This window comes from Antechinus flavipes, chromosome 1 (genome assembly GCF_016432865.1).
Source record: "Antechinus flavipes isolate AdamAnt ecotype Samford, QLD, Australia chromosome 1, AdamAnt_v2, whole genome shotgun sequence".
In the NCBI taxonomy this organism is placed as follows: domain Eukaryota; kingdom Metazoa; phylum Chordata; class Mammalia; order Dasyuromorphia; family Dasyuridae; genus Antechinus; species Antechinus flavipes.
In genome coordinates this window covers 593,307,875-593,334,520 of record NC_067398.1, presented here as the reverse complement: position 1 = coordinate 593,334,520, position 26,646 = coordinate 593,307,875, and the positions used below count along the sequence as shown (strand labels likewise).

The window sequence follows — 26,646 nt, the reverse complement described above, 5'->3', positions numbered from 1 at the left end:
ATATATATGTATATATGTAACACAAAATCTCTTGGCTCTGGTTCTCTAAAATATAAAACAGAAAGATTTAAACAAAAAACCTCTAATGTCCTTTCCAAATATAAAATTATATAATCTTATGAAATGTGGAATGGCAACAACTTCATCTATAGATATTTGTAATACTCTATCCTAAATGAATTATAAATTTCCAGTGGTGACTATGAAATAAATCCTTTTATTTGTAGCTTTCTAATCAGCAATTAACAACTAGAGAAAATTTGTTCACAGAACCATGTGAATGAAGACACTGGATAGAGAGGAACCTAGATTTTGACTTATAAAATGATTAGTAGATACATCTGTAAACAACTGAGGGATATAATAATAATAATAATAACAATAAACATATTTTACTTACTATGTATCAAGAACTATGCTAAGTGCTTTATCATTAGTATCTCATTTGATCCTCATATCAACTCTAAGAGGTAGGTGCTATTGATACTTATTTTACAGGTAAGAATACTAAAGAAGTTAAGTGACCTTCCTAACTGGATTTGTTAAGTTAAGTTTTTGTTAACTATTTGAGGCTGGATTTGAACTTAGGCTCAATGCTCCATGATCAATGCTCTATCCATTTCACCATATACGTGTCCTGTGTTTGTAAATAAGTATTTTTATAACATCTATAGAGACATAAAACATGGCAGCATCTATAGAGATATGTAACATGTCTTTAATATCTTATTTCATCACATCATATCATAGGGACTATAGCCAGGTGAAAAAACAAAAACAAAAAAATTTAAGCACTTGCATAACTATCTATTTAGGATTTATATTCTATCTACCTTTTGTAAAATATTTTATTTTCCTCCTATTTACATGTTAATTTTTTTAACATTTCAAGAAAAAAGTATTGTATATCCATCCACTTAAAAAAATTATCTGAGGTAGCTTACAGGTAAACACAAATAAAACAAGACAATTGAAAATAAAAACAATGACCAGTTAAAAACAGCAGCGACACAGATGTTAACAGACATTGGGATGAGTTAGTTATTGTGGCTGAACACTGAATTTAGCTCTGAGTCTCTTGGAGGATAAGACAAAAAGGAAAACACATTCAGTTACATAATTTCCACTGTGAGATAAAAAAGAAGCTTACAAGTTCATCCGGAAAGAAAAACCTTTCTTTCTCACACAGAAGTCTAGGAAAAATGTATCATGTGAGTTCTTATATCATAGATAACAAAACGGGCAATGTTTTTGCCAAAAAGTACTGAAACCCTAACTCAGCCAAGACATTTCTCCAGAGAATAAAGATGATATTGGTCTAAGCACTTTACTTTCTGATGATCTAACTTAACTGAAGGATAGAACCTGGAGACACTAGTAGAGAAAAAACTAACATTCAGCAAACTCTCTTGAACCTTAAGTTTCAGGCTAGTATTCAAGTACTCAAAGTCAATATATAGATTTCTGATTGTGTGAAATGCCAAGATTCTGTGGTTATTTTTTTTAATTATAGAAGAGTCCACATGCTTTAGATGCTAGACCTAAGATCATTAAGGGATATTCTTTTGCTGCTGTTGTTAAATTGTTCAGTCCCTTCAGACTCTTCATGACCTTGTGGACCATAGCATAACAGGCTCTTTTATCCTTCACTATCTCCTGAAATATGACCAAGTTCATATTCCTTGCTTCTATGACAATATGCATCTCGTCTTGTGCCATACCTTTCTTGGCTTTTGCCTTCAATCTTCCCCAAATTAAGGTCTTTTCCAGTAAGTTCTGTCTTATTATTATGTGACCAAATTATTTAAGCTTCATCTTCAGTATCTGACTTTCATATAGATTGCCTTTAAGTATTGGTTGATTTGATTTTTTTCTATCCAAGGGACTCTCACAAGTCTTCTTTGGCACCACAATTTAAAAGTAATGATTCTGTGGTGCTCAGTTTTCTTTATAGTCCCACTCTCACAGCCATACATGACTACTGGAAAAACCATAGCTTTAATTTTGACCTGTGTTGGCAAAGTGATGTCTGCTTTTTAGTGTACTGTCCAGATTTGCCATAGCTTTTCTTCCAAGTAACAAATGTCTTTTCATTTCAGGGTTGCACTTGCCATGTGCAGTGATCTTTGAGCCCAAGAATATAACATCTCACACTGCTTCCATTTCTTCTCCCACTGTTTGCTAGGAAATAATGAATCTAGTTGTCAAAATCTTAAGAGTTTCTTCTTTTTAATGTTAAGATTCAAGACAATTTTTACACTCTCCTCTTTTTATCCTCATCAAAAGACTTCTTAATTCTTCTTTGCTTTCTGCCATCAGAATGGTATAGTCTATATATCTGTGAGTGTTGACATTTCTCCCAGCAAACTTTATTTGGGCTTTTGATTCATTTAGCCAGGTATTTCATATGATAAACATGCATATAAATTAAATTAAAAAGTGAGATTATCAGCCTTATTCTGTCTTTTTTTTGTGTGTGAGGCAATTAGGGTTAAGTGATCTGCCCAGGGTCTCATGGCTAGTAAGAGTTAGTGTCTCAGGCCAGATTTGAACACAGGTCTTCCTAATTTCAGTGCTGGTGCTCTATCCACCATACTATGTAATGGGCTGAGGCTCAAGTTGATGGGCTGAGATCCCAAGAACATGAAGCTAAATAGTAATTGGACCATACTCTATTAATATATAAGCTTGGAGAAAGAATGGCCCCCGCCCACTCTTTGTGCAAGTCCTGATATGTTGTATAGGAAATGACGATTTTGGTGGGTGGAGGCAGGGGAGTGGAAAAGGAAGGGGAAGGAGAGACTGCTCGCATTGCCATTGCTAAGGCTTTTCCGCTCAGGTCTCTCTCTGCTAGTTTGCTTTCTGTCGCAGCTGCCCATATTGCTATCACAATCTTTTTTCACCTCTTCACTTCAATAAAGATTGAAGATTTTCCCCTTAACCTGAATTCCTGACTCAGGCTGATTTTAAATACGCGGTCATTACAATACTCTATACTTGACCCTTTGTATACAGCTTTGTTGTACTCTTTTCCCAACCTTAAATCAATTGTTTCCATATTTGGACCTAACAATTGCTTCCTTAACCTGTATATTGGTTGCTCAAAGACAAGAGACTTCAAAGACTTCCATCTTTTTGAGTACTTGCTACATTTTGTTGTGATCCACACAAAGGGTTTAATATGGTCAATGAATCAGAAGTAGATTTTTTTTAACCCTCTTACTTTCTTTCAAGCAACCAAATATTGGCATTTTGGTCTCTACTTTCTTTGTTTCTTCAAAATTTAGCCAAATGATGAATTTAATATCTTCTTTTGATGTTATTTCTAGAGGATGTTGTAAATTTTCATAGAATTAATCAATTTTGGCCTCTTTGGCTTATATTCTTGTATTGCTGAACAGTTTGCCTTGGATTTGAACAGATATATTTCTGTCATTTTTGGAAATTATATCCTAGTACTGATTTTGTAATCATTTTATTGACCATGATGGCTACCCCATTTCTTCTAAGAGATTACCCACAGTAGTACATATCACAGTAATGATCACCTGAATTAAATTCATTCATTCCTCTCCATTTAAGTTCACTAATATCCAATATATTGTGATTAATTTTTCCATTTCCTTTTTGATCACAATTGAATATACCTTGATTTCATAGATCTTAAATTGCTATGAAGTATTTATTTTTACAGCATTGAACTTTCCTTTAGTTACCACAGATACCTGCAGCTGACCTTACTATAGGCTCTGGTTCAGCTGCTTTATTTTTTCTTTCAGGAGCTACTTGTAGTTGATCTCCACTCTTATCCAGTAAAGTTTTTTGATACCTTCCAACTTGAGGGATACATCTCTCAATATCACATCTTTTGTCATTTCAGTACAGTCTATCAGGTTTTCCTGACAAAGATAGTAGGTCCATCTTGGGTAACCCAGTATGTTAAAGCTCATGGTTTCAATGAGTTATGTAAACCTTCTGCCACAAAAGAGCAGTGGCTCCTGCATTTCAGCTATTTTAGAATCTATCTAATAATACTATTAGCCCACATGTCTCCAGGTTTCCTCCAAGAATGACATGATTTATTTTGTCAGCTACTTTGTTAATATCTATGTAAACTACATTAATAGTATGATCCACTAGTGGGTTGATTCTTTGAGGAAAGAAAGAAAGAAAGAAAGAAAGAAAGAAAGAAAGAAAGAAAGAAAGAAAGAAAGAAAGAAAGAAAGAAAGAAAGAAAGAAAGAAAGAAGAAAGAAGGAAAGAAAGAAAGAAAGAAAGAAAGAAAGAAAGAAAAAGAAAGAAAGAAAGAAAAAGAAAGAAAGAAGGAAGGAAGGAAGGAACAAACAAAAAGGAGAGGAGAGGAGAAAAAGGGAAGGGAAGGGAAGGAGCTGAGTCTGGCAAATATTGTTGATAAAGCAATGGTGATGGCTCTTGTGATCACTATTTCTTTTGGTATATAAATTAGTGATTCCTTCAATTACACATTTTATAATTTTGTCAGCAGTTGAAATCAAGTTCACTTACCTAAATTTTCAGATTCTTTCTTTCCCTTTATGAAAAGTGGGATAGCATTTGCCCTGAATCCAATCTTATGGCATACTCTTATTTTTCAAAATTTTTCAGTGATTACTAATAGTGGTTCAACATTCATATACATATCTATCCTTTTTAAAAAGGGATATGTTTCCTTTGGACCTTTGGAGATAACCTCATTTCAGTCAGTTAGAAGCTGTTTTACTATTTCCTTCTCTTGAATGTTGATACTGGTCATTTTTGCTGTTCTGTGCTGTCTAAAGACTGTTTCAGAAGCTGAAAAAAAGTGAAATAAGAGCTAAGTACCAGCCCTTTCTCTTTGTCATCTTTCATCATTTTCTCACCCATTCCAAGAAATAATCCAATCTCTTTTTTGAGCATCTTTCACTTTCAATATAAGTTGGAAAATTCTTTATTTTGTTCATTATCCTTTGCATTTTTCCCTAGCTTCAGTTCATGAGTACTAATTTTTCTGATATTCTTATAGAATCATTTTATTGACACAGAGAAGAATATTTATCTTTCTTTTAACTAGAGCTGAGAAGCTTAGATTCAGTCTATCTAGTAGTGGTACCAGGTTACTTGAAGAGAAGTTAAATAGAAAAGTTAAAACACAGCTTTATTTTATGCCATTTAGAACTGGAATTTTATCTGTCAAAAGCTGGTTCCTGACCATTTTGATTTTGGCAGCAGTATTATGACAAAGACTTTAAAGAGACATTAATAAGCTGAGATCTATATTGATATTATTCAGTTTGATCTGTAGGCCATCTGTCTATAGAGTCAAAGGTTCAACAGAGATTGATGAAGGCTGTGAAAAGTCTTAAATTGTTCTTAACAGTTTTTTCAGTGAGATAAAATAGTATAACAGTGATCAATAATGGAGTGGTTATATCTAAAACTGCTTGCTTCTTTTGAAAGCTATTAGATTGAGAGATATAGTCTTGCAATATATTGAAAAGAAAAGAAGTCATAGTTTTTTAGGGGACTGTCTAGCAAATTAATTAATCTATAGTTTAGAGGAAGTGGTAGATTTCTTTTTATAAAGCAGATCAGAATTTGTCTGCAGCATTTTTTCTTTAAAAAAAATTACATGCTAAATGTCAGAAATTCCCCAAACTTGTATTTGAATTCTTTAATGGATTCATGGGTATTTCATTAGTGTATCTTGCACCTACCTATCCTGTGCAATTCTTGTCCATGGCCTTTCATAACAGTATCCATCCATCTTATTCTCTGCTTTTCCCTTTTTCTTTTGTCCTCAGTCGTTCCCAGCATCAAGGTTTTTTCTAATGAGTTTTGTCTTTTCATTATGGGGCCATTTTCATTAAGCTTTAATTTCAGTATTTGACTTTCCAATGAGTAGTCTGAATTATTTTCTTTAAGTAATAAATATATTTATATATTATCTATATGTATATATCATATATAACATAATATAATATAAAATAACAATATATTAAATCTAATATAGTGTAATATAGTAACATAGTATAGTATAGTATAAAGAAGCCTAATGTAACTTTACAAACAGCACAGCAATAGTTTTTATCATAACAGTATGCTAGGAAGACTAGATTACCAGGCAAAAAAAGTAAAAGCTAAACACAAGGAAGGATAACTCAAGATGGAAAAGGTATTTAGGAGCTATTCTTGGAAGGTGGTAAGGCCTGAACTATTCTGTTATCACTGGAACAGGAAGGGATAAAAGTGCTATGTTGTTATATTATGGTGTGCTCTGCTCTGCTGTGTTTTACTGAGATTTCTTGGGGTAAGAAAGCATAAAAGGGTTTTGACCTTAATCCATGGAGGAAGCACCACTTCAGAAATATCATGATCCATCACATTTAAAGTATGATAAGATTGCACCCAGTTAATTAGCATTTATTAACTACCTGCTATATACCAGGTATTATGCTAAGTACTAAAGATACAATGAAAGGCAAAAAATAGTCATTGATCTCAAGGAGCTCACAGTCTAAAAGGGGAAGAGGGAGCAGAATGCAAAGAACTCTATGCAAATAGGATATGTACAGAGTGAGAGATATTTCAGAGACTAGGCACTGGAGAAACGAGTTGAATAGGCTTCATCTAAAAAGAAGATAATACTTTAGCTAAGATCTGAAGAAACCTAAGGCAACCAAAAAGGGAAGAAAAAGAAAGAAAGAATTTCAGGAATAAGAGACAGCTAATGGAAAGGCCAGGATTCAGGAGCTAGTGTTGTCTTCAAGAAGCAGAAAAGAGCTTAATGGCACTGGATTGCAGAATACAGTAGGAGGAATAGTGCTTAAAGAGTGAAACTTTCTTAAGGACAAAGTTATGAAGAATTTCAAAACCTAAACAGAGAATTTTATGTTTGATTCTGGAGGTAATAGGGAACTACTAGAATTGGTTGAATAGGGAGGTGACATGGACAGATTTGTACTTTAAGAAAACCTGTTTAATAGCTGAGTGGAGGATGGATTGGATGAGGTGAGACTTGAGGAGAAGAAATCAACCACAAACTAGTACAAAAGCCCAGGTGTGAAGAGATGAAAATTTAGACCAAGGTGATCGTGTCAGAGTCAGATAAGGGGAGAAAACTCAAAAGAGAGAGAGGTTACTAAAGTGAAAATGAAAATACTGAGCAACTATTTGGAAATGGTAGGATGAGAGATAGGGAGTAGAAGATGATATCTAGGATGTGATTCTGAGTAACTGTAAAGATGGTGGTATAGTGGACAGTAATAGAAAAATTAGAAAAGGGGGAAGGTTTGGGGTGGAAGATAATGAGTTTAATTTTGAAGATGTTAAGATATTTATAAAACATCTTATGTTCTAGATGTCCAGTAGGTAGTTGGAGATTAGAGATTCAAATTCAGGAGAGAGTTTGGCATTGGACAAACACATGTAAATTCTCAAAGATATTATAGTAGAATCCTTGGGGGCTGATAGGATCACCAAATTAAATGATATAGAGGGAAGAAAGAGGGTTCAGGATAGAACCTTGCCAAATATCCACAGTTAGTGGGGTATGACTGGGATGACACTATCATTAGCCAGGAGAGATGATGTTAAACAACAACATCGTAGATAGCAGAGAGTATCAAAGAGAAGAGCAATATCAAAGCCTACAATGGTAAAGAAAGATGACATTTGGGAAAAGGCCATTAAATTTTATAATGAATAGAACACTGATAACTTTGGAGAGAGAAATTTCTATTGGATGATGAGGTTACAAGTCTGGAGAAAACAGTTCCAAGGAGTCTAGCCACAAAAGGGAGGAGAGATATAGGAAGATAGTGGGGATGGATGAAGTTTTTCATGACTGGGGAAAACATGGGCATGTTTGTAGACAGTAAGAAAGAAGTCAGTAGATAGAGAGAGATTGAAGATTAGGGAGAGAATGGGTATAATTGAACCAGCAATATGCTGAGGAAGAAGAAGTGGAATGGGATCACTTGTAAATGTAGAGAGAATTACTTTGTCAAGGAAAAAGGTCACCTCTTCTCCTGAGGCAGGAATGAAGGAGGAGAAAATGGTGGAATAAATCTCAGTGAAGAGAAATCAACAAGGCAGGTGTAAAAGGATTACAATAAAGGCCCAGTTGAGATTATACAACATAAATGTGTGCATCCAGTTATCGATTTCATAATTTTCTGCATCTTTGTTATATAAAACAGAGGTTAACTAAAGTGGAAATATGAATACTATTTCTGAAATTGATTCTAGGACTAGCTTTAAAAATAGAAGAGGACCAAGGCTTCTTATGCAAAGGTTAAATTAATATAAGTACCTCAAATAGACCCAGAAATTTATTTATATTAATTCCTGGTAATTCTGCAGTAGAAAGAAAAGTCCTAATTATGTTTTCCTTTACCGGTCCCATTTTCTCAGTGTTTAAATTCTACATCTAATACGTTTGGAGAAAAAATGCTTGACAATTGTTTTCATTGCCCAAAACAATGTATGATTTCCCCCTTACAATCTTATGATTCAGTCTTCTGAAATGAAGTTATAGGAAAACAGACCCAGAATTTAAGGACTCCACCTCAGAGCACAATAAGTTTGTAGTTTCCATGTAACTTTTTCTAGTTATAGACTGACAGCAATATTTAACTTAATAAACAGACAGAATAGAATCAGAGTTCTGTGAGACTGGAGAGAAAATGTAAAGGACAAAATTTTAAAAAAAGAAAAAGTACCTACCAAAGCAGGACTGAAATGGAAATAGCATCAATAAGCTTAAAAGCTAGAAAACTTAGCTAAAGGTGTCTCAGTATTTTTTCCTCCCACATAGCTATGAACTTTAAATATAGGAACTCTTCCAGCTGAACCATCATGAAGATATAAAAACCCATATTTTTTATAACTGAGGCAAGAGTAAATTAAGAATACCATTTGTACACAGGCTCTTTGCATGAAGAATGTATTGTGCTCACCAATTGTATAGAATCTCTTGAGTTCACTTCTCCGTGGATTACGCTTTTGGGCATTGTCTGTGTTGTTCTCCTCTTCCACAATGGTTGGTGTCTTGGCAACAGATGGCACCTTACTGGTCTGTGCTGCTGGTTTTGCTGCTCCTCCCAGAGGGTTAAATCCTGGTGCCGTAATATCCACAGATTGGGATTTTTTCTTCAACCTACAAGTGAAGAATATAATATGCTATGATTTTTTATTTTAAAAATATACCTATTTCTCAAGAAAGGAGAAAATGGAATAAATAATACATTGTCTTATACTTAAAGATCTTTTCAGTTTTGTAAACCTAATGGGATTTTTCCAGAAATAAGAACTCTTTTCCTTATACCCTCACATTAAATACTTTAAAAGAGAGAGAGAAAGATATTAAGAAAATACTTAGCTTTCTACTCTTAGGAGGAAATAGTTAAAAGAATGAATTTACAATACAAAGAAAATATATTAGAAGGGAAATCTTGTATTTTTCTCAAAGCATTTTAAGTTGTGATATTAGATAAAGTCACTGACCTGTTTTGTTACATTTTATTCTGATGACAAAGGTTCTTTTTAGTGAAGCATTAATACGTTCTCTGAAAATAAGGTAACTTCAACTCAGGTGTCAGTAAATAAAATAAGACATTTAATATCTGGAGAGTGTCACTGCTTGTCTAAGTAAGTTATGTCACCTTGGCTGCATTTTTCTCATATTTTAAAAAGATAAAGGCTGTAAATAATTAAGTCATTAAGGGGTTGGGAGGGGTGGAAGGAAGGATTACTTATTGGGATTATGAATTCCCTGAAACTTTTTTTCTACTAATATTTATCAGCAATTCCCATGCCACAAGTAAATATTAGAAAGTGGTCTAGGAGCATTGAGGTGGTGAGTTACCAGCCAATGGTTGCATAATTACTATAGGTTAGAGGTGGGACTAGAACTCAGGGTTTAAATTCCCATCTCTGGAAGGTTACTATCTACGTGATTTTGGGCACAGGGACTAAAGAATATATTCTGAATCCAAGGATAAGCCTCTATCATACCACAACACTTCCCAATTAAGTCTAATTGACACTTACCCTACCTGGATCTAAATTGTCTCATTGTAAAATAAAGAAGGGTGAGATAGTTAGCCTCTAACTAATCTGAGGTCTGAAGACTCTTACAGGTTTGGGTCCATAACCCTATGACTTTCTGATGTCAAGACTGGCCCATTCTCCAGTATGACACGTAGTGTTCCAATAAACTCTTCACAGAGAATTACTGAATATTCCAACCTCTTAGCCTGAGATACAAACTTCCTTAATCTGGTAGTGAAAAAAACAGCAACCTATGTGACCACTTAGAATAAATAGCTCAAGAAACTACTACCTCTGAAATGTTTGAAAAGATAAGTGCTAAGATAAATCAAAGTAATGAAAAAAATAGCTAAAGTTTATTCCACAGGAGACTCACTCATCAATAGGGAGAAGTACTAAAGATAATAATTATAACATTATTCCATCACTATTTGATGTTTGAGCCCAAACCTCCCCCAGAATAAGCAGAATGCTGGTCCTAAGGGCAAAAAGAAACGGATCAACTACATTTTCACTCTCTTCCAGTGAATATTTCCTCCAAATTATTCTGATTCATTGTTCTTCACTGTGAGACATGGAGATTAGGAATTATGGATTAGGAATAAAAAGAAGAAAGAAAAAATCTATTAAACATGTATTGTTTGTTATGTACTTGTACTAAGTGCTTTCAAATATTATCTCATTTAATTTTCACAAGTTTTAGTAACATTATTATCCCCATTTTATTATTGAAGAAACTGAAACATATATAAAGTGACACGCTGAGGGTCAGACATCTAGGAAATATCTAAAGTGGCATTTTATCTTAGGTCTTCTTTATTTTCCACTTCAACTGAAAATTAAGGGAAATATATCTTTAATATAAGATATACAAAAAGGAAGCATTGTAGCAATGAAGCCTTCTGTTGAAGAGGAATGCAATTTACATTACTTTCTATTTACAAAAGTCCTGCTTTAAGTTTTCAGATTTGAACTGAAAGCCTCAACACACACTTTTTTCTTCTTCTTTTTCTTCTTTCTTCTTCTTTTTCTTTTTTCTTCATCTTCTGTTCTTTCTTTCTTTCTTCTTTTTCTTTTATTCTTACCTTTTCTTTTTCTTTCTTTCATTATCTTTTTTTTTTTTTTTAAGAGCCTGTTTATGCTTCTTCTTGCCAGATTGAGCCAAATTCCCTGTGGCTGACACAGAAATGCAAAGTAATAAAAGAGGATTTGCAAAGTGCCCTTGATGGCAGAGATTAATGAAGTGTCATTTTTTCAGGAGAGAGAGTACAGCAAACAAAACCTAACTGTTGATTCTAATGAGACATTGATAGATTTGGCCAAAATTGTCTGTGGTTTGATGACTGACTGTGGTCTCAGTAGTGATTTTGTAATGACAGGTCCACTACCAGCAGAAGATCCATTTTATTTTTACAGAGAACACAGATTATCATTCTGTAACAAATCTTGTCCAACCTGTAATTGCTTCAGCTATAGACTGCTATATGAAGATTGTATTTTTCTTTATGTTTGGACAGGATAGTTTTTTTTTTTTTTAAGCTTTAGGATCTTTTTTGTTTTTTGACTATCATTATTCAGATGTTTCAGTTGTGTCTTTATGACCTCATTTAGGGTTTTCTTGACAAAGATACTGGACTTTTCCCACTCATTTTACAGATGAGGAAACTGAGGTAAACAGGATCTTGCCCAAGGCCACACAGCTAGTAAGTGTTTGAGGCCAGATTTGAACTCGGGAAGATAAGTTTATTCTGACCCAGGCTTGGTACAACATTCAGTTATGTCACCTAGCTTGCCCTTTTTTAGACTCAGTCTTCTCATTTCATCCAGTCTAGAAGCACAAAAATCAGTCACAGGCTTGATTTCCCTCACTGATTAGCATGGAAGCTTTGACATGGTCCATTTCCAAGCTGCCTTATCTCTTCCTATATGACTTGGTGGCATCCTACTCATAGGGGCTCACCATAATGATGTAAGATAGTATAGATTAAAATTGATATATCCCACTGTAAACCAGAACTTCTAGTCAAAGAAGTCCACTAACCTCAGCTCCTCAGTAGCTGGTGTGCATCATCATACCTATCTATCAGGTTTTTATTTTGTTTCTGAATTTCCTCTAGGATTCCCTTCTCCTCCAAACATCTATTGCTACTTGTTGAGGACCAGACCAAAACCCTCTGTTTCACCTGGAGCACCATATTAAGTACCATGCATAGGGGTCTAATCATTTTGTAGGCAAAAGTGAATTCATTTTTCCTAAATTCTTAAGAAGTCTATTAATGTTTCTTCTTACCACTGGTAACTTTATGCTTCTACTTTTCAAAATGAAAGTGGTATTGATGTCTATCCATAGATAGTCCTTTAAATTACAAGATGGATTTTGCCCATTTCCTTTCATATTCAAGCCTAGTCATTTTATGACTAGTGATATGCATCTATAAGATGTCAGTGGTCAAGTATGCTGTCTATGAATTCAGCCCAATTAACTAATCTTTATTAATAACTTGTTATATAGACAAGATAAACACAGATGTATGAGAGATCAGATAAAGAGTTGGCAACTAATTTAGGTGGAAGACGAGGGGGAGAAAAATGTCAAAGAAAACTTTTTGGGAAAGATTGATAAAGATTTGATAATCAGAAATCAAGAGAAATACAATACTTAAAAGAAAAGTCATGTTTTATAGGAGAGAAGGAAATTCATTTGGAATGTATTCAGTTGAAGATAATGATGAAATATTCAAGTGAAGATGTCTAACAAATAGATCAAGTAAGCTAATATATGTAAAGCACTGTGCAAGCCTTCAAAAGCTGTATAAATGTTAGCTATTGCTATCACTTTTAGTTGTATAAATAAGACTGGAGCTTAGGGAAGTGGTTAGGAAAGTCTTTTTATACAATCTTAGTGGATATCCATATTTATGAGATGAAGGAAAAAAAGCTGGTAAAGGAAACAGAGCACTCAGAAGGTTAAAGGATGTGGAATAATGGAAGCCATAGAAGAATAGAGCATCAACTAGATTGTGGTTAACAGTAGGAAATGTAGAAGAGTTGATAGAGGGTAAAAACTGAGGGAGGGAGGACATGAAAGTGGTAAGCAGGTTATTCATATCTTTTAAGAGAACAGTTTTAGTCGATGAGTAGAAGAAATAATAGAGTATAAAGTACTGAATGTATACTATAATATAAGAAGTGGAAATAATGAGAATGGACCAATTTTTTTTTTTTAATTTGGTAATGAAAGGTAGAAAGAGGTAGAAAAATAGTATTGGGGGCATTACTGTAAAGGAAAGTTTTTTTCTTTGCCTTAAAGAAAGGAAATACATAGGAATCTTTGTAGACTAAGAGAGGAAACAATAGAGAAGGGGAAAAAATTAATGTTTAATGAGAAAGGAAATGATTGATAGAACAAATTCAGGAATTAAAAGATAGAGGGGTTTGCCTTGACAAGATAGGAAGCCCTCTCAACTTCTGAGATAGGAGGAAAGGGAAGAATGAAGAAAGATTTAGGAAAGAGCAGAATTAAAAGAATTCAGATTAGATGGCATCAATCTTCTCAGTAAAGTTCAGCAGAGATTATCAACTGAGACTAAGCAGAGTGGAGATAGAGTGAGAAGTTGAAAGAAGGGAAGATTTGGAAGAACAGCTGAATAAGAGATGATTGAAAGAGTTATATAAAGAGTGGTAAGGGCTCAGATGAGGCAGAACAAAGTCAAGTAGCCTCCAAATGGTTTGAGGATTTACCTCAAATGCAAAGATTTCTAATTCAAATCTTGAGCTATATCTCTGGTTCATGTTAAGAATAGGTAAACTTGTTAAAATTTGGGTTCTTGATTCTACCAAAAAGTTGTTTCTATTATTCCTAGTGACATAAGTTTCTAATTGCCTAACCTAGAAACAGGTATAATGTGGTATTCGATAAACAACTTGTTAAAATTAATAATTAATTTATTTTAACATATTTTTTCTTTGAATAGTATTTTATTTTTTCCAATTTTTTAACATTCATTTTTCAAAATAAAAATTTGGCTTTCAAACTTTCTGCCTCTCTTCCTTTTCTCCTCCCTAATATAGTAAGCAATTTGATATGTTACATATATGCAATTATATAAAACATATTATTCATGTTGTGAAAGAACAAACAAAATTAAAAATTAAAAAAAATCCCTAGGAAAAAACAAAGAAAGGAAAAATAGTATGCTTTGGTTGTCATTCAGATCCATCAGTTCTTTCTCTGGATGTATATCAATTTAATGATGTATTTATTAGGGAGGTAGGGTAGACCTAGAATCAAAAGACATGTGAATTCAATTGTGATCTCAGCCACTAAGTCTGACCCTGGCCAACATACTATTTCTCTCAGTCTACTCACTTGTAAAATGGGGATAACAATCACAGCTACCTCCCAGAGCTCTTATGAAGATCAAATGAGAAAATATTTGTAAAAGTTATGTAAATGTCAGTTATTATTATTATTCCTATTTATAATCAGGAAATCAAAGATTTATAGATAGAATATCGATAAGAGTTGTGAATTAAACCTTTAATCTTTATATTTAACTCCAGAATTAATGGAACAAAATTTTTGGGTGATTCATTATACTTTCACCAATGTTAAATTTAGAGTCATTCCCAAACGTGCTTAATCTTGATGAACAGAAATTAGTTACATTTTGTTTAGATTACCATAAAAAAGGAAACAAACTTATTAAGTTTGTTGGTAGAATGAGGATTACTATTAAAATGTTCCATTAAAAAATCATATTTTAAAAATATAGCATGTTGAACCTTATAAAATACTTTGTTCTCCACAACTCTATGAAACAGGTGATGTAAGTATTATTTCCTCCTTTTTATAGATGAGAAAACTGATACTCAGAAAATCTGACTGTAGGATCAAAGCACTTTAGGATCACAGCTCTAGTGCTAAAAGGGAACTCAAAGGCCATCTGGTGCAATCTTCTCATTATACCATGTAGAAAGGAGATTGGGTGATGTGCCTACAGAGAGATAGAGACACAGAGACAGAAAGAGACAGGCAAAGAGACAGAGACACATAGAGAGACAAAAAGAGACAGAGAGAAGAGAGACAGAAGAGACACAGAGAGACAGACAGAGAGACAGAGAGAGAGGCAAAAAGAGAGAGATAGACAGACAGACACGTACACACACACACACACACACACACACACGTGATTTTGTTTCATATTGATATTGGTTCCTATTACTACAGCTGTACAATGGAATATCAGTCACAAAAGCTTTCAGAAATTTCCAGTGACTAAAATGCATTTTTACAGTTATTTCTAACGTACTTATAAGTCCCTAAAATCCATTTATCCTCTGGGGCACTTTTGAAATTAACAGGATAGCTTAAGTCCCTATCTAACAGAGACAAACTTTGATATTTCCTTCTCTACCCCCAAACTTTTCAAGCATCCACTGCGATTTTGAGTAAGAAGGAAAAGTTGTCTATGGAAGTGTTAGAACACCTCAGCCAGGTTTCTTGATTTGCAGGGGGGTAAATTCCTTTTTGTATGTTCTTAGAAAGCAGACTGTGTGGGTAAATTAAATTACTTCATTCAGATTCTAAAAATGATTCTTTTCTGGTTGACAAGGAAACCTGCTAAACACTACCTCCAGTTTTCAAATTTCATGAAAGGGGAAATCTTTCTAAATTTCAACAATAGTCCTAATTAGATGTGTTAAGTACATGTAAATATAGCATAATGAAGTATGTAGGTGTATGTGAAATTAAATGCCCATTGATAAGATGTAAAATATTACGAAGAGAAAGGCAAGTGCGATCCCTCAATTGAAGTTAAAATAATTTTAGCTTAAGGTATTTTATATTTCACTCGAAAATGAAGCTGTTGTCATGAATGAAAAACAGAGAATCCCTTACAAGATTTATTACAAGTTGTAGTGTACAGTGATATAATGTTTTTAAATGAGCATTCTCTAGACATGATCTCCTTTGGCAACTAGGCAATGGGTAGAGAGTTGAATGTGTAATCAGGAATACCTGACTTCAAGAGTCACTTGAAACACTTATTAACAATGTGACCCTAAGCAAGTCCCTTAACCTCAATTTGTCTCAGTTTCCTCATATGTAAAATGGGATTAATAATAGGTAACTGCCTCAAATATTTGAGATGAAATACTTGTGAAGTGTTTTGCAAAACTTAATCATCATCATCATTAATTATTGCTTCATAATACTCCTATGAAGCACTGCAGTATTCTTATTTTATAGATATAGAAAACGACATTCAGAGAATGTGAAATGACTTACCTAGTATCAGTCATAATCAGTTATATAGGAAGTCCCATGACCTTTATTCAAGTCTTTTGACTTACAGTCTAGAATTCCTATGAATATACAGTTAATCCCTTCCCCATTGCTGGAGTTAGGGGCACAGTTCCCCTCTGATCTGGAAAATATGAGTATAATTCTTTCTCTCCCTCTGTACCAACTAATGGTCTGAGGGTAGAGCTAAGATGACAGAGTAGTCAGAAAGCTACTTGAGCTCTCCCAGTTTCCCTGGAAAACCACATAAAACCAAGCCTCTGAACAGAATCTGATGGAATGAAATCACTCTCTAGCTCAAGATAGACTGAAAAAACTTCAAGAAAGATCAGTTTCACTGGGATGAAAAGGGTGCTCAGTCCAGGTCAGATCGACTCTGGGAAAGCTGTTGAGGAATATAATGTCTGGGCTAACTCTCTGGAGAGCCTCAGGTCAATCAAAGTACTTGGTGTTTAGGGGGAGAAATGAAGGAGGCAGGCAAACTGCCACACGGCTTGTCAAAGATAGATCCTGGACTCTGGAGTCCGGAGCCTCAAGCCTCTCTCCTCTTCATCCTACAACCCAGCGACTCTGACCTCTCTCCCTCAGCCCTCCAATCCTTACCCAGGATTACCTCACCACCACACATTTAGCAAGTACCAATGGTGAAGAGAACCAACATATTATCATATCATATAAGTATATGCTTATAGAATCATTATCTCATATTGAATAGATAATCAGCCTTAAGTGCTCTGCACACTCAGATTCAAGTACACCTTTTCAGAATTTCAGTCCTCTACAGAGAAGGTCTTAATCACAGCAAATTAACAACTAAGACTCTCAGTCCTGGCTCAGTAGAGGAGCAAATCAATGGGGCAGCTTCCAGTCAAAGAAGACACAGCTCAGAAAGCAAACTCTTGGAAACCAAGCTGTTTTTTGAACAGAGCAAGCAAAGCTACCCCTTGTGTTTACAAGGGACTCATGTGCTCAAAGTCAAGGCTCAGAGCTTCACATTAAATTTTGGACACCATCACCTTTACCTTAGGAACAGAGCTCTACATTAAAAGCAAAAAAAGAGGAAATACCAAAAGAAAAGGAAAGAAAATCAGCAAGAAACAGGAAAAGAACCTTGACCATAGAAAGCTACCACAGTGCCAGGGCAGACCAAAACATAAACCCAGATGAAGACAGAATGTCCACAAAAGAAATCTCAAAGAGTGAGATAAATTGGTTTCAAGACCAAAGAGGCTTCTTGGAAATGCTCACAAATGACTTCAAAGGGCAACTAAGAGAGGCAGAAGAAAAATGAGAAAAGAAATGAGAGGTATGCATGAGAGAATCATTAATTTGGAAAAGGAAGGAAAAAAAAATTATCTGAAGAAAACAATTACTTAAACAGTAGAATAAACCAAATGAAAAAAAAAAAGGGGATACAAAAATATAAAAGACCCTTCCTCTGTACCAAAGAAGAAATCTGAATTTTTTTCTTTTTTTTCCCCCCTGAGGCAATTAGGGTTAAGTGACTTGCCCAGGGTCACACAGCTAGGAAGTGTTAGGTGTCTAAGGTCAGATTTGAACTCAGGCCCTCCTGACTTCAGGACTGATGCTCTATCCACTGTGCTGCATAACTGCCCCTGAACTTTTTTTTTTCTTTTATGGTACCAACATATAGTTTATGCATTTCTGAGTTTCTAAACTTTTTTCTGTGACATCTATTATCCTTCATATGTCATCTGCAGCTTCCATAAAAACTCTCCCCAAATTTCCATTTAATTTCTTATGCTGACCTGCAATATATTGAAACTACAATTGAGAAAGAAGCTATGTGAAAGGTTAACTTTATATGTCTTTTGGCCCAGTATCACACTGAAAGCAAGAGATGTATGGAATTTGAGTCTCAATAATGACTGCAAGCTTCTCATTCTTTCTATTAGGTCCACATTCTGCAGATTCTTGCCTCCTTCATCTGTGTTTAAATAAAGGAAATAAAAATTGGTACTTCTCTCTCTCTTGATAGCCTAGAGAGAAACAAAGTATCTGTAGGAATATTCTCTATGTTTTTCTCACTATTTGTGGTCACGTGTAAGAAAACCCAATCAAATATATCTTTCATGCTTCACTCCTGATTCTCTGAAATCTGCTTCACTACCTTATCCACCATGACCACTTGCAGGTATCTTTTTACCATTACTTCCCATCCTAAAATCTATGCTCAATTCCATTTCCATTGTTCCTGCATGTGTTAATCCACCCTATTAAAATCCTTTTCACTATTTATCTCAGTGAATTTGGGATCAAAGTACCATTTTACAGATTATCTTTTCCAAAGTGGTTTTCTTTAGAAAGTAAGCTTCTTGGCGTAAGGGACTATTTTTGCTTTTGAATTTGAATCCCAAGTGCTTGGAACAATCTAAGTAATCAAATACTTCTATTCATTCATTCTTTGTTGTTATTTTGTCCTTCATCCTCTGAAAAGGATTAATGACATTACAGGTGATGTCTTGACTTGTGAAATGGATTTAGTTGAGGCAGAGTTGCACAAAGTCCTCATTCTCACTTTCTTCCTAAATCATCAGAGTCCAGTAGCAGGACAAAAGTCAAGATGATTAGTGATGGTCCAGGATGGAATGGAGACCTTGGCATCTTCAATGCCTGACTAAGCTCTACGTGCTCCACAATACCTGTTTCAGCTGCCTTCATGGTCATTGGAATGGATTGTTCTGATCTGCCCATTCAATGGAGGGAAGTCTCCATATGCTTGGGGTAGACATCCCCCAACTCATTTATGGGTCTGAGGCTTATATATTACTCTTGACCTGGTGTAGACACATCTGCCCTAATAGTTTATTGGGGTGTGGTGGCTGTACATGCTACAGCTTCTTATAACCACAGGTGAGAGCTGGATGACAAGTAGACACCAAAGGTAAATAAGTTGCCCTGAAAAAGGTTCAGTAAGCCCTTGTAATAGCCTTGCACCAACCCTGAACATCCCATGCATTCTATATTTTCTTCTTTGTTAATAATTCTATAGTCAGTTCTTCTTATCCAAAGAAATGGAGGTGAAAATTCATACCTTCTTCTTTGTTAACACTTCTATAGTCAATTCTTCCTATCCAAAGAATTGGATGCAAAATCAGGTCATATTCTAGGTCTTCTGGTCAAGACTTGTCTTTCAGCGATATCTCACCTTTTTAATGGAAAATCTAATTTTGAATCAAGAAAGTATTGCTTTGCTAGCAGCATGTCTGCTATCTCAGTCTAGATGTGGATGTCCTTGTCTCCAAAATCTAATGTTCTGATTGAAGAAGTGAGGGGTGTCTCACATCCTGATTCCAATTAGCTAGAAAATAATGAGTTATTGATTAAGAGCTATGATACTGGGTCCTGACAAGTTTGTTTTTTTCCCTCCTTTATTCTTGTAAGGGTAGTTGATGTGACATGTTTCAAAAGGTTACTTTAGTTGGAATATGAAAACACAGAAATTAGAGAAGATAAGGAAGACATATAGAAACATTATCAATTACCTCAGTCAAGGTTAAGGTCCAAAGTTATTCTAGAGCAAGTTGGTGGCACAGAGAATAGAGTGCTGGACTTAGATTCAAGAAGTACTGAGCTTAAGTCTAGCCTCATAGTCTGTTCTGTAACCTTTGGGGAAAGCATTTAACCTTTCTCAGCCTCACTTCCCACATCTGTAAACTGATAATGATAGTATCTATCTCCCAGGATCATTGTGAGGAGCAAACATTAATCTTAATATGATATATAAATCTAAATATTATTATTAATCATTATTTTTACTATTACTATTATTATTATTATTATTACATTTTATTTAATTTGGGGAGTTATCAAATGATGTTCCCATCCTACTATTTATTTTCATATAGTCTGTGATTTTAAAATGTATTCTTTCCTCATAGTTTTAGCTTGTGGGACATACAAAAATAGAGTAGGCAGATTTGTCCTATAAACTATAGTTTGCTGATTCCTAGAGTCATCCCCTCATGGGTATGAGTATCTTGGCAGCTAACTAAAATCCCAGATGTGCAAATTTAATTTGATACATATTGAATTAGTTCCCTAAAAATAATTCTGCTAGTTTAAAGTTGTACATATTAGATCCATGTAAACATATTCTTTAATAATTAAGATACAAATTACAATATACAAATATAGTAACTAGTTTTCAACATATACAAAGCCCTTGAACAGGTCCCCTCCTGAAGCCACTATTCCAGCAAATATATCAAAGTTGGAGGTAATTAAGAATAATCCCTTGCACTCAGCACAGCCATACCAGGATGGACTTGGATAACATGACATAGTGAGCAAAATACTTTTACATTCCCAAGTAATTCCTCTTAAGCAAACCTGGAAAGTTGTCCTCATCATTGGGGAAACTTCCTGAAGATGCTGTACATTGTCTTGTTATTTCCTCTATTCAACACTTGTCATGCAGGAGGATTTATAAAGGATGTATTTCATATATATACATATACACACACATACATATAAATAGATATTTATGTGTGTATATGCATGTATGTGTATGCACTTATGTATATATGTATTTGTATGTGACAAGCTCAAGGAATTAGTTATATTGTTATTTCAGTTATATCTGACTATGATCCGTTTTGGGATTTTGTTGGCAAGGATATTAGAGTGCTTTGCCATTTCTTTCTCCAGCTCATTTTACAAATGAAGAAACTGAAGCAAATAGGGTTAAGTAACTGGGGTCACAAAGCTAGTAAATGTCTGAGGCTTGATTTGAACTTAAGAAAACTCATCTTCCTGATTCTATCTATTATTCTATCTATCTATTACACCACTTAGCTGAGCAAGGAAGTGGCCTCCTGATCTATTGTTCTATACAATTTTCACTCTGTAGATCTCTGTATCCAGCTGAAATCTCTTCAATCATCTCTGAGCAAAAGATTTTCCTTTTTTATCTTCTCTTGTCAAGTGTTCCATCTCCTAATAGTGTTTAAACTTCTCTTTCAAATGCTTTCCAATGTGTCCCCCTTACAAAAGTTCATAACAGACACAGGGTATTCCTGAAATCTTACTGAACTTTTAAGCTATTAAAGATCAAAACTGCAATAAAGACTCAGTAGACACTTTGTATGAGCACTGAACTCAATTTTTTTTGTGAAGAAATTGGGGTAAAGTGACTTGTGAACTCAATCTTAAACTGAGGTGTGACTTCATTTTGCAGTGGATTGACTGAAGTTGAAGCAGTAAGAGCCTAGTTCAATTCCTGCCATACTACTTGATGACATAATATTTGATATTTATATGTTGCATTGAAGATCTTCTCTTATATTTTCATTTCATTCTCAAAATATCCTTGTGACAAAGGTGTGTATTATTACTTTTTATATAAATGGGTCTTAGGGAGTCTTAGAGAAATTAAGTGATTTCCTCAGGGCAACACAGCTAGTTAATATGTGAGAAAGAATTCAAAGATGTTCTTGACTCCTTTTCCAACATACTTATGTATCTAAATTCAATCTCAGATATATATACTATCTATGTGGCCCTGTATGGGGATAATAATTGTAGCTGCTTCAATGACTGTTGTAAAAATCAACTGAGGAAATATTTATAAAACATTTTGCAAACTTAAAAAGTGTTATATGATGAAGAAAATGATGATAAAAAATGATTATGGTGATTATGATGTCATACTTCCATTCATTGTGTAATTTTAGGCATTCGCCTTCATCTCTCTTGTTCTTAGTCTTTTATAAAATGAGGGGCTTAGACCAAATGAGCTCTAACATCACTTTTAGCTCTGACAGCCTATAATTCACTCAGGGACAAGAGAAAAACAAATTTTCCCCTTTTCATTCACATTCCACAAATCATAATTAGTTCTGCTGTTACCTATAATTAGGTATGAGTAGCTGGACATCTATATTCCATAAATGTAAATTTAATTTGATATATATCAAATTAGTTCTCTAGTAAATTAATTCTGCTATTTCAAAGCTATACATACTATATCCACGTAAACTTGTTCCTTTCTTTGGTTGCAAACCATGGCACTACACATGTTTGCAAAATTCCCTCATTCATTCTAAAAGCAGATATGTGCATTACAAAGGGATAGCCAGTCATACAAAACCACTGATATCTTTTGTTATCTGCAAAACTGGTGGGTGATGCTGTCATCTCATTTGAATCAGCAGGTTTAGAAAGCCAGGACATTCAGTTCTTCCCACACTGGATATGGCAGGCATAAAGTCCATTGTTTGGTTTGCAGCTGTAACTTGAGTTTGTATAAAGTACTGCTATTCTCAGAGGTTCTGTCTCTTCCCCTTATGGGTTTGTGTGATTCCTATGCTTAGAAATAGCCTTTGCCAAGGATCTTATTAAAAAGTAGAAAAGATGCCGAGACTGCAAGATTTTTAGAGTTGGATACAGTGGCTGCTGCAAAAATTTCACATTACTCAAGAAAAACAAGACTTTTGAGACCAAAAGCCTCCTAATTTTCATGTTTAAAATGAAGGGCTTTTTGTCCCCCCTCCTGTGCTGCTTGACATAAAGTCAGCCGATTAAAACAAAACAAAACAAAAAAACCCAAATGCACAAAATACAAAATCTTCTAAAACTAATATTTTAAGAATTTCAATAGTAGAAGAAATAACAGATTAAAAACATATGCATTAAAACAAGACAACAAATCCTTCTGCATGAAAAATGTGCCAAATTATACCCTAATCTATCATTGCTGTCCTCCAAAGTGAAACTTTCCTAGACCATGGAATCGACTAGGGGTAAACACACACTTCCCTTGAGGATTAACTTAAAGGCAAAAGATTTTATGCAAAAGCCAATTTATGTTTTAAAAATCAGTATAGACAGTCATCAATTTGCCAGTAAGCACTACTGTGCTAGGGACTGAAGATCCAAAAATTAAAAAAAAATTAGTTCTTATCCTCAAGGAGCTGCCATTCTGTTCAGAAACATATATTAGAATAAAGAAAATTTGAACAAAATAAATACAAGGTCATTGGTGGGGAGGTTATAGCAAGAAGGCTATCAGGAAAGGCCTTGTATAGAAAGTCGTACTTAAACTGAGTCTTGAAGGAAACCCAGGATTACAAGAAGCACCAGGAAGGGAGGACTGTATTCAAGACATGCAGGACAGCCGGCGTACAGACTAGTTTACAACAGATGGATTGTAACATGTAGCATTAGTTTGGACTGACATAGAGGGGACTAATGAATAAAAAAAGCTGAAAAGATAATTTAGGGAGGACTTTAAAATGCAAAAAATAAGAGTTTGTACAGTAATACTAAAAGGAGGAGGGAGCTACTGAAGTTTCTACAGATCAGGAATAATAGCATTGCCAGAATTGAGCTTTAGGCACATCTCTGGTATTTGGAGGGGAGATATATTAGAAAGGGGAGAGACTTGAGGATGATAGATTAATTAGGAGGCTATTGCAGTAGTCTAAGTGAGATGTGATGAGGGTGTGAACTAAGGGTATGATCAAGAGGATGAATACAAGGGATATTGTGGAAATAGATTTGACTAGACTTAGCAGTTGGCTGGACATGTAAGTGATAGAGAGTGAACTGACTGTCATTCAACTGCAACTGCTCTCTCCAAAGTTACTCAGAAATTTTTTAATGACCGAATCTCCTGGCTTGTTTCAGTGTTCAATTTAGCCTTCCCAACTAGCTTCTATATCTTTGTCATTGACTTTGTCATCCCTATCTCATCTTGGAATATCTTTCATCAGCTGAGTTCTTTTAAACCTGTAATATCCCTTTACTATCCTGGTCTCCTCTCCCAAACTCTTCATTTTGTATCAGCTCTTCTATTTGGTTTTGATTCCAAGAACGCTTGGCACTGTAGAGTGTATTTTCTGGCAACTGACCTCTCCCTTTAAGCTTCCATTTGTGTATTGTCATCTCCCATGAGATTAAAAGCAACTAGAGGCCAGAGACTGGCTTTCTTTTTCTTATTATTGCCTCCAGAACTCAATACAGTGTTTTCCACACAATAAGTGCTTAATAAATATTTATAGACTACTGTCTCCCATTGATAAGTATTTTCAAGAGTATTCATTTTGGGTCAGATATACATTCTTCCTCTCCTAAAAGTTATACTTCTGGAAGCACAGAATTTGCCAACACAGTTACCCTTATTATTCACTCAACCTCTGGTTCCTCTTTTTTTTTTTTTTTGGTCAAGCTTTTTGGGTCAGGGACTGTTTTATTTATTTGTATGTAAAAAACAATGCTTAATAAATATTACTTTCAGTTCATTTTCCAGTTGTGTCTGACTCTTACTGACTATTTGGAGTTTTCTTGCCAGAGATATTGGAATGGTTTGCCATTTCCTTCTCCAGCTTATTTTATGGATGAGGAAACTAAGGCAAACAGGAGTAAATGACTTGTCCAAGATAATATAGCTAATGTCTGAAGCTGGATTTGGATTCAAATCTTTGTGATTCCAGGATCAGCACTCCAACCACTGTGCCAACTAGCTGTCCTTGTCCTCTTTGCATAGAGAACACAATAATACAAATGAAAATAGCACTAAATGGTATCACAATTCACATAAATTGCAATGCTCAATCTTTGTTTCAGAGTATAGATAATGCAACAGGCTTCCTTCCTTTTAAGAGGGAGGTTATGGGTTATAGGTGCTGATTTCTACATATGCTGCTACATAGAATTATGCTGTCTATTTACTTTGTTTTAACATTTCAAGAAAGGGGCTTAAGGAGGAAACAATGGAAAGTAACTGGGATAAAGGACAAAAATCACGAATAAAACATTTAAAAAGAAGTTAATATTGCAGTTTTGTAAACTGCTTTTGTAAAACGCTTATGAAGGACACATCTCTCCACAAAAAAACAGGATCTGCTTATTTTCTCTTTTGGAAATGATAGGCTTTTCATTTCTAGTGAATATGTGTTCTGTCAAACAAAAAAGCATTATGCAATGGACCCAGGGATATTTGTTTTTCTGTTATACTCAATCTAATTGTTTCCATGTAAGGTTCTCCTAACAACAGGATACAAAATGACTGGCAAAAACAAACATCAATTCATGAGATACCATAGGATGACAGACTTAGTGCAGGTAGGAATCTTGAGATTATCAATTCAAAAATGTTTTTAAAAGAATTGTTTTATGAAGAATTTTTTTATGAGATGAAGAGATAGGGAATACTGTATTAACTGATAAAAGTTTAGGATCCTTCATCTAGGAAATTAGAGATTTTAAGTGACTTGCACACACACACACACACACACACACACACACACACACACACATATATATACACACACCCCCTGGGATCTGAGTAAAGGTAACTTCTAACTAAGGTTGAAATCTTGTATTTAATCATTTCTAACATAAAAGAGTAATATTTTCTCCTGGATTTTAGCTGTTTTTATTATATGAAAGGACTTACAATAAGATTTTTTTAAAATTCCTGTCTTTGATTACAAAGCAATCTATGTTTTAAAAATGTTATGGTATCTTGTGTCTCCCTTCCCCCCCCCCCCATATTTGGCCAACACCTCTTCTCTATCCTATCCCCATGAAAAACTTTACTTTTTTTTTTTTTTTTTGGCTATTATTGTTCCCATCCTCTCTATTCCCTTCCTATTTACTCACAGTTCCATTCAAAAGGAAGCTTGTGCCGCAGTCCTTCCAGGAAAAGAAATCTTGGTCTATATTTCCAGGCCTGAAGGAGTCAAATCAGGTCTCATAGCAGTTAGGGGAGGAGTTTAGTGAACAATTTAATACACTCACTTGCCTATTCTATTAATTATAATACTATGCAAACTATTTGGAAAAATAGGAAAAGAAAAAATCTTGCCAAATTCCTTCTATGACACAAATATATGGCCCTGATAGGTTTATCTACTTGTTGGTTTTTTTCATAAAACCAACCCTTAGTTTTATTAATTAGTTCAATAGTTTTCTTAGTTTTAATTTTATTAATCTTTTCTTTGAATTTCATAATTTCTAATTTGATATTTAATTGGAGGTTTTTAATTTGTTATTTTTCTAGCTTTTTTAGATGCATGCCCAATTCAATGATTTCCTCTTTCTCTATTTTTCTATTAGCTATTCAGAAATACAAAATTTCTCTAAAAACTGCCAAGTCCTATGGACTTGGGTATGGTGTCTCATTATTGTCATTCTTTTGGATGAAATTATAGATTGTTTCTGTGATTTGTTATTTGACCCACTCATTCTTTGGAATTAGATGATTTAATTTCCAATTGGTTTTAGTCTATCTTTCCCCAGTGCTTTATTCTGTATATGTCTCTCTAT

At 34.5% G+C, this 26,646-nt stretch overlaps 1 protein-coding gene across 5 annotated transcripts in view; it reads right to left on the bottom strand.

The window, feature by feature from the left end:
* The window catches only part of OXR1 (oxidation resistance 1), a 550,745-nt gene that overhangs the window by 285,380 nt on the left and 238,719 nt on the right, over positions 1-26,646 (bottom strand). For all 5 annotated transcript variants that reach the window (XM_051970977.1, XM_051970973.1, XM_051970975.1 and 2 more), the window contains exon 3: positions 8,954-9,153. In XM_051970977.1, the coding sequence (XP_051826937.1) occupies positions 8,954-9,153 (200 nt within the window). The remainder of the gene's footprint in view (positions 1-8,953; positions 9,154-26,646) is intronic.